The sequence below is a fragment of the Nanorana parkeri genome, unplaced genomic scaffold (assembly GCF_000935625.1).
Source record: "Nanorana parkeri isolate BGI_ZX_2015 unplaced genomic scaffold, ASM93562v1 scaffold462, whole genome shotgun sequence".
Lineage (NCBI taxonomy): Eukaryota > Metazoa > Chordata > Amphibia > Anura > Dicroglossidae > Nanorana > Nanorana parkeri.
Window position 1 is genome coordinate 10,105 of NW_017306730.1, and position 13,769 is coordinate 23,873.

At 39.1% G+C, this 13,769-nt stretch overlaps 1 protein-coding gene across 1 annotated transcript in view; it reads right to left on the reverse strand.

Annotated features, from left to right (window-relative positions):
- Positions 1–13,769, reverse strand: part of LOC108790291 (uncharacterized protein KIAA0825-like) — a gene marked incomplete at its 3' end in the record, with an annotated part of 36,552 nt that overhangs the window by 8,507 nt on the left and 14,276 nt on the right. The window contains exons 3-4 of the mRNA XM_018560517.1: positions 12,208–12,358; positions 3,500–3,690 (exon numbers count right to left, since the gene is read on the reverse strand). Coding sequence (XP_018416019.1) covers positions 3,500–3,690; positions 12,208–12,358 — 342 coding nt within the window. The remainder of the gene's footprint in view (positions 1–3,499; positions 3,691–12,207; positions 12,359–13,769) is intronic.

The window sequence follows — 13,769 nt, forward strand, 5'->3', positions numbered from 1 at the left end:
GCCCATATCCAATGCAATGGGGCAATTTAAAAAAAAAAAAAAGAAAAAAGGGGCTTAGGTTTTCATCTTTTAAGCTGTGCGGGAAAAAAAAATGAAAAATAGACGCCAATTGGTTGCTATGAGCGAAAGCACCAGTTGGGCTAGAATTTTGCCCATAGATGCACTTTAAAAAGATTGTTTTTCATATCAGTCTGAAACTGCTATAACTTTCTCAAACTGCCTAAAATGTAAATAAAAATTCAGTGCAATTGTGGTATCCAGGTAGCATTTTGTTAATTTGCAGAACACCCCAGAAATCTCAATTCTTGCTTGGGTGATTGGCTCACTTCTTTTCGCAGAGGCCTGCACAGAGTTTATAGCAAATTCAAGGCATCCCCTGCCACAGGCAATTCCTTTTGGTAATGCTTTATAATAGGGATGCACCAATACTGTTTTTTTCGATATCAAGTACAAGTACCGACATTTATCATTCAGTACTCAATTCAATTCAGATTTATTTGTCACATACATAATCGTACAAGTATGACATGCAGTGAAATGCTTACACAACTGCAAAAAGAGGGGGAGGAGTAAACAGGTAAGGGGGAAAAATCCAATATAATATAAAATATACATATAAAAAATGTCATATTTACATTGACAAAAGAGAATATAAGTATTAAAAATTAAATATTAAAAATTAAATAAAACTAAAAATGCAAACTCAAATACAGTATGAAGTGTAAAGTGTGCGGGTGCAAACAGCAGCAATACGGGGTGAATGAATTAAGATGTTGACCAGCAGTGTATTGACCATTCTTTTAAAGTGCAGATGTGCAGTAAATGTGAGTGTAAGAACATTAGTCTAGTCAGGCGGTAAAGTGCATGTCTATACAAAGATCTGGTTGAGAGACCGTATAGCCTGAGGGAAGAAACTTCTCCTCAGTCTCTCTGTGTTGGCCTTTAGGGAGCGGAAGCGCTTCCCAGACCTCAACAGAGAGAAAAGTCCATTGTTGGGATGGCTGAGGTCCCTCACAATCTTCCTGGCCTTGGTCCAGCACCGCTTGCTGTAGATTGAATTCAGGTCAGGGAGCTTAGTAAGGATGATGCTCTCAGCCGATCGCACCACCCTCTGAAGAGCTCGTCTGTCCTGCATGGTGCTGTTCCCAAACCAGGTTGTGGTGTTCCCAAACTCACAGATACTTAGTATCAATACTTCTGCTAGCATGGAGCCGGCTTCCCGGGCCTGGAAGCTGGCTCCATGCTGTTCTTCTGGCTCAATGCTGATTGGCTGGTAAGGCTCCCTCTGACCGGAAGTTCCGGTATCGGGGGTAATTATCGGAGCATTTGGGCGAGTATGAGTACTCACCAAAATACTCAGTATTGGCACCGATACTGATTCTAGTATCAGTATTGCTGCAACCCTTACATAGTTACATAGTATTTGAGGTTGAATAAAGACATAACTCCATCAAGTCCAACCTATTGTGTGTGTGAATTTATGTTTGAGTTGGTGTGTGAGTGTGTATTAGTCCATGTATGATTTTGCTCTTAGGAGTACCTGTACCCCTGTATATTATGGTCTCCGAGGAACTCGTCCAGGAGTTTCTTGAATGATTCCACACTCTTAGCTGAAATAACTTCCTGCGGCAGCGAGTTCCAGACCTTAACCGCTCTAACTGTGAAGAACCCCTTGCGCCCTATGTGTGTTGAAATTTTTTTTCAACCAATTTTGGTTGTGCCAGAACACAGCTTGCTTTGTTTACAGCAGCCTGGCACTGCGAGCTGTTATTCAATCTGCGGTCTATAATGACCCCCAGATCATTCTCTGTTTCCGACTTCCCTAGTTGCATACCCATAAGTGTATAGTCCATTTGCCTATTTTTAACTCCAAGGTGCATTACCTTACATTTATCGACATTGAACTTCATCTGCCATACAGTTGCCCACTCCCCGATTTTATCCAGGTCCTCCTGTAATGTTATAATGTTTAAATCTGTGTCTACTACCCTCTCAATTTTCGTATCATCAGCAAACACTGAGACATGGCTACTCACTCCCTCCCCAATATCATTAATAAATAGGTTAAAAAGCATGGGACCCAGCACAGAACCCTGGGGCACGCCACTCATGACCTCCGCCCAGTCTGAAAAGGTGTCATTTAATGATACTCTTTGTGTACGTTCTTGTAGCCAGTTTTCTATCCACGTGCACACTAATTAATCTATGCCCATAGCCCTTAGCTTGTATAACAAGCGTTTATGCAGTTTATGTGGCACCGTATCAAATGCTTTGGAAAAGTCCAGATATACTACGTCCACCCTCCATCTAGATCTCTACTAACCTCTTTGTAAAAGGTCAGCAGGTTGGTCTGGCAAGAACGATCCTTCCTAAATCCATGCTGATTATCAGTTATTATGCCATGATCTTGGACGAATTCCACTAAGTAGTCCATAATAATTCCCTCTAACAGTTTACATACTATGCATGTCAGGCTAACTGGTCTATAGTTCCCCGGTTGGCATTTTGACCATTTTTTGAATATAGGTACCACATTAGCCCTTCGTCAGTCGCTTGGCACTCTGCCAGCCATTACGGATTCCTTAAAAATTAGAAACAATGGTCTCGTTATCTCCTTGTTGAGTTCCTTGAGTACCTTGGCATGTAGATTATCAGGTCATAATGCTTTATTTGCATTTAGTAGTTTAAGCCCATGTTGTATCCCGGTTTCTGTCAACCACTCAAGTGTATTTCTTGTTAAATTTTGTGTTTTATCATGTACATTAAACCCGTCTTTTTCCTTGGTGAATACCGACGAGAATAAAGTATTTAGCGCCTCGCCCCTCTCCCTATCGTTTGTGACTAACCTCCCATTTATGTCCTTTATTGGGCCTATTTGTTCCTTTCTCCTCTTTTTACTGTTTATGTACTGATAAAATATTTTGGGGTTCTTTTTACTAACTTCGCAATATATTTCTCACATTTAATTTTAGCTGCTCGGACTACCAGTTTACATCTTTTATTACATTCTTTGTAGTTTTGGAATGCCAATACCGTCCCCTCCGTTTTATACTTACTAAATGCTACTTTTTTTCTTTAATGTATTGTTTTACTGTTTTATTTAGCCATATTGGCTTTGTTTTTTATCTTTTACTTTTGTTACCCAGCGGTATGCACCTGGTAATAGCATTTTTTTATTTGTTCTTGAAACAGTCTCACTTTTGGTCAATGTTTAGTTTATCAAATAAGTGTTCCCATTCGATTTCACCCACTATGTTGCATAGTTTATCAAAGTTTGCCTTCCTGATTGTATAAGATTCATGCACAGCTAAATCCATGTCCAATGTATACTGTTGACCTTAGGGGGCTTTTTCTTAATAAAACTAGAATTTCATAGTAAGCCATAGTAAATAATTTAAAGCAATCATCTGACTGCCTGATATGGGCATCAGTACAGCTATTTCCTAGCTCTAAAAAAGCTCCTTATCCTGATTACAATTCCATATAATGTAGTCAATACCTTATTTGTGATGCTCGCTTGTAGCTAGGGTGAGCCTGGCAATATCTAAATGTCAGCAGAGCCAAAGTCTGCTCCATGACTTCAGAAAGGATCTTCTGGGCAATAACTGGTGAAACCACAGTCCACAGATCATGGCGAAGCCCGCAGCAAAAATAGTGCCACATCTGAATGGAAAATGAACAACGCTCCCCCTAAAAATAAATTCAAAAAATTAGGACATTATGTTAAACACTTCTGTCTTTTATCAAATCTAATTATCTTTTAAGTCTAATTTGACAAAAGAAAAGGGAAACAAGGATACCACATTATTGTCAAAATTTAATTTGTAATTACAATGTGTTCAATGCAACTTATCGACCAATATTAATATTAAAGTAAACTAACACTAGTGTGCATAGCAGGCTCCTCCAGGTCCACCTCATTTTAAGACTCCCTGTAAAGCACCCTGGGAGAATGATTACCACAGTGACCAAACAGTGACCAGTTTGTGTGGTTGCAGGCTGTCCCCTGTCACATCTGGCTAATGGTTTCTTCCATTGGTGTGTGGATTCTTTAATAGCGTAGAGGTGCCAAATATGTACAGTAAGTGTACATTTTATGTATTTTCTAGGCAGGGTCACTTTAAACAAGACTTCAAAGAAATGTAAATCTTTATTTTATTTAACCTACCATATGAATTTTAAAGAATCCACATTGGAAATTATAGTGGTACCATTTTATTATCAGGGAAATAATGGTGCATAACTACAGAGAACTACTGTATCATACTAGTTGATATTTGTTGGTTTGATCAATACTTAAAAAGATAGCTACGTTATTTAGTTTTGTTTTTTGCACACTCTTTCTTTAGGGGTTTTCTGTTTTATACTTCAGCATTCATGAAAATGTTCCTATTCCCTGGTTCAGCAGCACACTGCGCCTAGAAATCTCCATATAACCCATCCTTTTCTCAGCAGTGTACCTGCATATGCTATTGTTCCACATATTTCTAGCCCTAGCTCCACGATGTCACTGGAAATGTGCCTATGATTCCCTTCCTAGCCCAGCTACACATTGTATCTGTGTATTTCCTGACTCAGCAGTATAGTATCCCTGCAAATTTCACTGCCTTACCACCCCCAACTCACCTAGATATTGCCCCTGGAAATATCACTCATCCCAGATAATCCCTCACTGAACAACTTATTCATATAATCCTTCCTTAGGACCCTAACACAACTAACTAACTCTGGGAGAAGCACACCTACCAGTGTACACAAAGGCAATCTATTCAGTTTGTACCAAATGCAAAGCTATATGGATGAAGGACTATGTATACTAACAGACATGAAATGAGCCGGATGCAGTATAGGTTTTTTTATGGCATACTGATGGGTCATATTCGTATGTTTATTAGCAGTAGAACTATGGGAAATTAACATTATTTTGGTAGGATGTGTATGGCACATGTTCATACATCATTCACAACTTTTTTCTAAACTCTATCTTTTGGATATTATATTAGTCTTGGATTTTTACTTTTGGTCAGTTTTGGTTGGAGCACATTTTGTATATTGGCCTGTTCCATCAAGTGTGCTGAAAATGACATATACTGTATGTTTGGAATCAAAATAAAGTGTCCAGAAATACTATTTAGTGTGAAACAATTGATACATATATTATTTCTGGACACTAATTCATTTTTGGGGATTTTTTTTATTTAATGCATAGTTTTTTTTAAATGTTGTAATAAACACTTACAGGGTTATTCACTATGCTGCCAAAGGCAGCCGAGTGAATAACTGAGCCATAGTGAACAGAGCCCAACAACTTTCGGCTATTCACTCCGGCTCAGTGTGGCATCGGCTGCCTTCAGTTAGCCGAACATGCTCTGCATGTTTGGCTGCCTTCAGTCAGCCGAACACGCTTTGCATGTTCGGCTGAGCCGAAGTGCAGATGGACTTCGATTCAGCCGATCCAACGTCTGAATCGGCTGAGCCGAAGCTCCAGCAGCTCACTCGCTGTCGTTCGCTCCTATTCACTTAGGGGCCGAACGGCAGCGAGTGAATAGCCAAATGCTGCCTAGCGGGATTCGGCTCGGGTATTCTGCTTGGTACCTCCGTGGTACCGAGCAGAATAGAAAATCAGTGAAAACAGTATGAAAAAAAAAAAGGTGTTTTTTTTGTTTCAAAATGTAAATAAATAGTAAAATTAAAAAAAAGATATTTAAAAAAAGAAAAACAATTGGATGGAGCTAGCAGTGATGGCTAGCTCTGTCCAACTCTTTCCTATTGGCTGACAGCTGCTAGAGTCTTCTAGCAGGTCCCGGCCAATGAATAACAACTGGGTGGAGCCGGCTGTGGCGTCACGGGCCGGCTCCGCCCAGTTGTTATTGTTTAATGACAAATCAGCGTCCCCAGGTCATTTGGGGACACTGATCTGTCATTACAACTGGGCAGAGCCAGCCGTGAAATCATAACTGGCTGCGCCCAACTATAATTTGCAGGGCCAACGGCCGGCCGTTCGTCCTGCTATGCCTTCGGTTTGGCTGCCTTTGCCTGCTGTACAGGCTATAGTGAATAGCCTGTACAGCAGCCCTTCGATTCGACTAAACGGAAGAGCTCTGGCGGCCGTAGGGAGCCGAAGCTACGGCTGGATCCTTCGGCTCCTGCGTGAATAACTCCCTTAGTGCTGGAGTTTTTTAGTCATTGCTTTATTCTTAGATGACCTTCAGAGTACCCCAAGATCCTCAAAACCCAGGCACTCAAATAGAGATAATATCTGGTTGAATTCTGGCCCACTTTTTTCTTTCTTTGATGCCATATTCAATGTATGCCTCACTGGCCACAGGAATATGCAGAAGCGGAGGATGTGGCCCAGGCTCTCTAGTACCTGTTTACATGATAGAGTGTCATGTATTTTGGGGATCCCAGGGCACTCTGAAAATAATCTATGGCTATAACCAGGCACCTGAACCTGAAGAAAACGTACATCCCTAAGATGACTAGCAAAAGCAACAATAGAAAGGAGATCTTGCTATGAAGTTGTCTACAGTCATAAGTAGATTAAACATGGCTTAACCCATGAGTTTCACATATGACTGCAATATAATTTTGCGGTGCATTGTCATTTAAAACTAGGGTGAAAGTAGTGCTTTAGCTTTCCCAATTGGGACCTCCTAGGACCTGTGACAGACTTTGAGCTTGTGTTGACAGGCAAACAAAGGTTGGTTTTAGGTTCATTTGTACTGCATTAAAATATTAGTTATGAGACATTCCTGAAATAAATCACAGTTCAGTGAAAGTTGCATTTGACCTACTACTGACCTGTATTTGAATTTGTTCAAAACTGCTTCAATCTGCTTCAAGCCGCTATTACATTTCCATTGACTTGTATTGATAGAACTGCAATTCTGAAGCTAACAAAGACCTGACAAGATAAGCCCTTAGCCACACCTAGATTTTCATGCTTGGTAAAAATCTAAAGAAAAAGCCACTGTCTGAGAATCTTCATATTATCTGCAGTTTCCAGCCAGTAATATTATTGTGCTTCATTCTTCATTCCCAGCTTTATTCTACTTTTATTGTTATTGATTTATTACACTCTAGGTTACGGAAGTTGTTCTATTTCTTATCCGAGATCTCATGCCTCATAAAATGAAGGAAGAAAAAGCTAACAAGATGTGGGTGCAATTGTTAAACTTGACCCGATGATGCCTTTTTAACAGAAACATTATTTGAGTTGTTCAGGCAACCACATTTGTGTAGATTCATTAGCATTACTAATGGACTTTTATGAACTTCTTCCAGTGTATTATGAAAGGGCAGAAGAATAAAATTAAGCACACAACTTCACTCACATAAATATGTATTCATGCGAGAGCACAGGCCACAGAACATTTTTAAGATGTGTCAAGACGTTTCACCTATTACATACGCTAAAACTGATTTTTACGACTTTATGAGGAATTGGCAGATGTTCTAATAGATTAAGATGACCTCATTTCTTCCTGACCAGATCAGAAGATTAGTGTAATTTCCGGGACTTCTTAAATAAAATCAGCCCATGCTATTATGCCGAGAATAATGCATTCTAATATGAACAGAGATTCATCAATAAAGATTTTAGATTTTATTCAGCTCTAGGTTTACTCAGCAGCTCTTGATCAAACATGCAAACCCTATTACTGAGATAGTTATTTCCTTACCATTTATCTGTCTCAGACTGCACTGCTTGTGAAATTTGCTTTGATATATTATGACAGGTCACAGTGACCTGTATTTATTATAACACATGTGCTCTCCAGGTTCTGTTAGACTGCAAAAAGACAACTTTGCATCTCATTAATTGCCATAGAGTTGTTCCGCTGTATTATATATCCACATCATTATTTCCAAAAGGCCAATAACTCTAAAAAATATTTTAATGATTATATGTTCTTAGGAATGATCAAAAAAGCAGCACAGTTTGGAAGTGATCAACACTGTACTCTGCTGTGTCAGTTACTAAATTAAAAATATAGCAGGACTTATTTACCAAGGTGAGAAGTGACTCAGATAGCTCATATTGCCTCATATCAACAAATCAGTTTTAAGTCTAAATTAAAAAATTGTATCTAGAGAATAAAACTGCTGTGAAGTATTAGAGCCTGTCTTACACAGTTTTCTCGTTGATGTTTGGATTAGTGTGAAGCTGCCCATATATTTCAATCAATGTTCAAACACTGTTTCTGATGATCAGTCCACATGGGGGTAGGGGAGTGGGTGTTAAAGGAGACTTTTACTGGAAAAAAAAATACAGATGCAGACATTGTTGACCACCTTCAATTACCACATGTCTGCCTCTCTGGTAAGAAAGAAAGTGAAAAAGAACAGAAAACTCCTAATTTGCATTCTTGTTCCGATTCAGTGAAACCAGTGGATCTGACATAGTATTTTTAATAGGAGAAGTCAGCAACAACAGCCTCCATGGTGCCTCGGTGGAAGTTTTCTTCAACTCTCAAGCGATAATAAACAAATGTGGAGTGATTAAGATCAATAAGGTTTCAGAATTGATCATTCTTCTCTTCAGCGGTTCTTACAACTTATGATTTTATCACTGGTGGTCAACTTACACCTGGCTAGTAAAATAAACATTTCAGTATAGGACCAAAGAATGTGAATGGAAACAACTGAAATCATATTTCCAGATCACGAAGTCTACATGAAAAATATACAATTAAAGAAAAACATGACATGTTCTTATTTACTAAAGGGTTACAGCACTCCAATCATACAATAGGCTAATAGTTCCACTGATCAGACTCTCATCTCTGGAGTTAGGCTGAAAACAGTAAAAAGGAGAAACACAGCACCTCAATATCCACACATTCTAGTGTCTGGTTTCCTCTTAGTAGCCCCAAAAACCAAGATCCGCTCCTACATTTACCACAGTAATAGCATGGTCCCTGCACAATAACCATTGCCAGATTTTGGTATCTTCCACTTCTTAATACTCGTTTTTTATAGCTTGCCTCTTAGGTTCTTGCAGATTACAGGCTCCTTCTACCTTCCTCCACACTCTGGCTTTCATCAGAAATGTCTTTTCCTGCAGTTTGTTGCACACCACACACAAAAATTAACTTAAGGAGCTGGAAAATGCCCTTCAAAATTGGTTGTGTGTTGCACATACGCTCATTCATTTGGCCAGATGAATAAGCTGCATTAAGAAGCAGAAACCCAGCAAGGGTTTGTGTGTGGGAACCACATTGTTACTATGGTAAAAGGGGGAGTGGGCTATTAAGAAGTAACTAGAGACAAGTGCATGCAAATATTGAGGTACTGTGTCTTTCATTTTTGTTTTTGGCCCAATTCTGGGGACAAGACTCGGTGGAACTAATAAACTAATAGCCTGTATTAAGATTGGAGTTAACTCTTTAGAGATTAGGGACATTCACTGGGATTTCAACTACTTTGATTGTGTTTTTGAATCTTTAAGGTTTCACATTAAGAGAGGTGATTTTAAGACACAAGTGTTTTACGTACATTGAAAGTTTTATATATACTGTTATATAAATCGTAATACATCGTAAATGTCTCTGTGAACTGTCGGAGGAAAAAGTGATTGTTTTGTTATTTATATAGTTATCACACTTGGAGTGCTACTGAAAAGAGCTACTTTTCAAAAAGGTTATTGTGATGATCTTTTCAGCTTAAAGTGACATTAAACCCTCACCCTAGTGTAATGTGTGCCTTACTGTAATCCATGGTTGTTTCCCTTCTCTTTGCTGCTCTTCCTTTTAAATCTGTATCTGTTCTCATGCTCTGCAGAACTTCTGTTTTGCAGCAGACTGCCTTGTCTCAGGAATGGATACACAGTGTCTGTGTATAAGTTTGTATAGGCTTGTAACCTGAGCCAGCACTACAGGAAGAGGCCCTGAGCTGAAAAGGGAAGTTCTCCCCAAGCATGAGAAGACATGAGGATTTAAAAGGAAGAGCAGCAAAGAGAAGGGAAACAACCATGGATTACAGTAAGGCACACATTACAGTATTGGTTTATGTTAAAAAATCTGAGGGTTTAATGTCACTTTAACATCTATTATTTGATTTAGTGTACTATATAGTAAATTTCAAAGTGGTGCCTTGCTTTAAAGTGTTTTCTGATTGTTTACTGCAAATCACTATTGCTAACCTTGCTTGGGCTGCAGTTCTTTGCAAATTTTGACTCTCGGGCTCTACCCCAACTAATCAATTGGTACACGAGGCCCCTGCTTTGCACCGGGAGATGCAATGTCTGATTTGACATTGTGGAATGCAAACTGAAATTATATGGAATATCCCGGGGCCCAGTAAAGGCACGCTAAAGTTTTTGTGTGTTGTCTGCGGCCATTGGGTTCTGATTCCGAACAACACATATGCTTAGTTTAATGTGTTATTATGAAATACAAGCACCACACATAACTGAGTTAAATAAAATCACAATAATACTTTCCTAACTTTAGGATTTTTATTCTGCTACAATCTATACCTTAACCCATAGTATAAAAATAAGTGCTAGTAAGGCATACAGTCAGAGTGCACAATAGTTAGTCACAACAGAAATATAATTTAAATATCCAACATATAGCCCATTAATTTAGCTCATATATTTGGAATCCTATCTGAAGTTATTCCTTGCTCTATTCTCCCTGCCAACATCTGCTATTTTTGTAAGCTAGTACAACATAAACAGATGTGAGATTTTACTTGTGCATAAGGAAACAAACATCTGGGCCTTATCCCATAAACCTCCAAAATATTATCATTACACAGGTAATCATTTACCCTGGTGACAAAACCAAGGTTTCAGTAATTACATGGAAGACTGAGTGAAGATGATCATTTAGGACTCTATCAAGAGCAAAGGTCTGGTGCAGAAATGGCAGCACAGTTACATCTTAAATGCCAAATAGATTGCTTAATTCACAAATCACTTGTACAGCAAATATCTTCATGTTGTGACACAGATCTCTCAATTTATTTCAATGTACTGGACTTTACTATATTATCAAGTATTTGAAATCAGTTATATGCAGATCTGTGTGCGCTGTCCAAAATTAGTAATTAGACTTTTTATGTAATGCTTTATTACTACTTATTTAAATGGGTTAGGAAGGACCTTGATTTTTTTTTATAGGATTGTTAATTAGTCCCATGTCCAACCCCCCACCCAGGAGGAGTAAAGTATCCTTTTGTGTCTTGGTTGCAACCAAAGGCCTTTCTGGCATGGGTTTCAATACTGATATCTGTGCTATTGCCAGATAGCTCTCAAGATTGTTTGTCTACGTAAGTCCGACTACTATTTCAAGTTAGGAGTATTTTCATGTTGAAGCGTTGTATAGAAAAATCACAAGGTTGATTGCTGTGGGTGCCATAAAAAAGGTATTTTAGAAACTTTGATAAACAAGGTCTATTGTTAGGTTTTTACAAAATATACATCTGGCTTGATCTGATATATAGCTACTGCACAATGAAGGTCTTCCACTGCTTTCCTACCCTCTCAGCGTGTGCTGCTGCCTTTTATGTAAGAAAGGTTCTCCTGTGAAAGTAATAGGGCAGTGCACACCAAATATTAAGAGGTGGCAGCAGCACTAAGAGTACTGAGGCAAAACGTTCAGTAGGGAGGCTTCATGGCACTGGATTTTCATATCAGGGCTGCAAACACAACTATAATAAGTATGTCAACACAATTATGCCAATTGTGGCATACCACATGCTCCACTATTGTAGAAAAGAATAAAGGTCCATGCTACCTTTCTTTTGCACAGTTTAAAGGCTTACAATGACTAGGAAATCACCACTGAAGATATGACTCACAGTGCAGTTAGAGGCATGTGTGGCTGGCATTTTACTCTGCAGATATTGGGTAGGAGCCAAATTACTGGACTGGCACTGACCAAACAAAAAGACATTTATATAAATAGGATACCTATGTAACTTTCAAACACAAACAAGTAAAGACAATAACAAAACAGGAATTTCCGTGTTAATAACTCTAATAGTACATTGTTTGCTTTACGGTAATCATTTTCCTGTTTCAATCAAGCATTTATAGATATATAGAGAAAGCATATTCTCTGGAGTTTAGCTGCAGCTATCTGCCCATTGTACAGGTGCCTCTACTGGGAGACGAAATGGAGGAGAGCTTATGGTTTGAATTTCCTATCATGTCAGCCACTGAAATATAGCAATGTGTTGTCCTTACAATCGCACCTCATAAAATGCTTTGTTGTCATCCCAGTGGTGGCTCTCTGCATCCTGAAGAAGGCTTGTAGCACAAACGTTGACACAGTAATTTGTAACCTGAATCTGGAGATCGCTGATGAATTCCTGATATCGCTGGACAGCAGCAATAAACAAAGGCCTGTGATAAAGAGATGATCAAAACAAGAGACATTGAATGCCAGTGAGGTAGACTGTAAAAATACACAGTAACACACGTGGTTCTGATCATAACACATCAGTCAGACACTTACCCTGGAACTGCAAGCGAATTTCACAAATGTGAATAGTTGTCTGTTTGCAGTATTTAAAACAAATGTACTGTCATGGAGATTTGAAATGAAGAAAAACTATTTTTTTTATAAATACTGCTACTAATGCTGAGCCTTTCTAAAATTAAAATATATTAGAAGGGAATATTGTTGACAAAAGTAATAGATTATGATATTAATAATATGCATAATAGGGCTTTTGATACATACAGTATATGTGCTGAAAGCCACAGATCCAAAAGACCTGTGGTTTTCAAACAGAAGTCTGAGTGTGGTGATAAGGTGCCCTAAGTGTACACCTAACAAAGCAATATATTCAAAGTGAACCCAAACCGCATCATTTCAGAAAATAGAATCACCGTACAACACATGTAAACAGGTTTACATGTGCTGTGCATGTATGCAAATTGCAATGCTGATATGTGAACAAGCTTTACTAATGACAGTTGACCACCCACTGCTCCTCAAAAAAACTCCACTCGCTTGGCCTACAAGATTCTGCTCTCTCATGTTTCCCTCTTCTACCTATCTAAGTGCTCCTTTAGTGTCTCCTACAAATCTAACTCTTCCCCTCCGCTTCCTCTTTCTGTAGGGTTCCCCCATGGCCCTGTCCTTGGACCCCTTCTCTTCTCTCTACAAGTCCTCCCTTGGTCAGTTGATAACCTCACATGGCTTCCAATACCATCTCTATGCCGATGACACTCAAATCTATCTTTCTACTCCACAACTCACCCCCTCAGTGTCCTTGCGTGTCACTAACTTACTAACTGACATATCAGTCTGGATATCACAAGACTTCTTAAAACTTAATCTTTCAAAAACTGAGCTCATGATATTTCCTCCCACCCGTGTACCTTCCCCCAACTTTTCCTTGAGATTGATAACACAACTATCCAACCCTTCCCCCATGCCAAGGTGCAAGGTGTCATCCTTCACTCAGACCTCACCTTTCTGCCCCACATCCAATCACTATCCAAATCCTGCTGCCCTCATCTTCGTAACATCTCCAAAATACACCCCTTCCTCACCTATGAAACCACAAAGCTACTCATCCACTCCCTTGTTATATCTCATCTTGACTATTGCAGCTCCCTCGTCATTGGCTTACCTCTACACAGACTATCCCCCCTTCAGTCTATCATGAATGCTGCTGCTAGAATCATCCACCTAACCAACCGCTCAGTGTCTGTGACCCCCCTCTTCCAATCACTCCACTGGCTTCCAGTCACCCAAAGGACCAAATTCAAAATATTAACAACCTATTACAAATTATTACCCTAA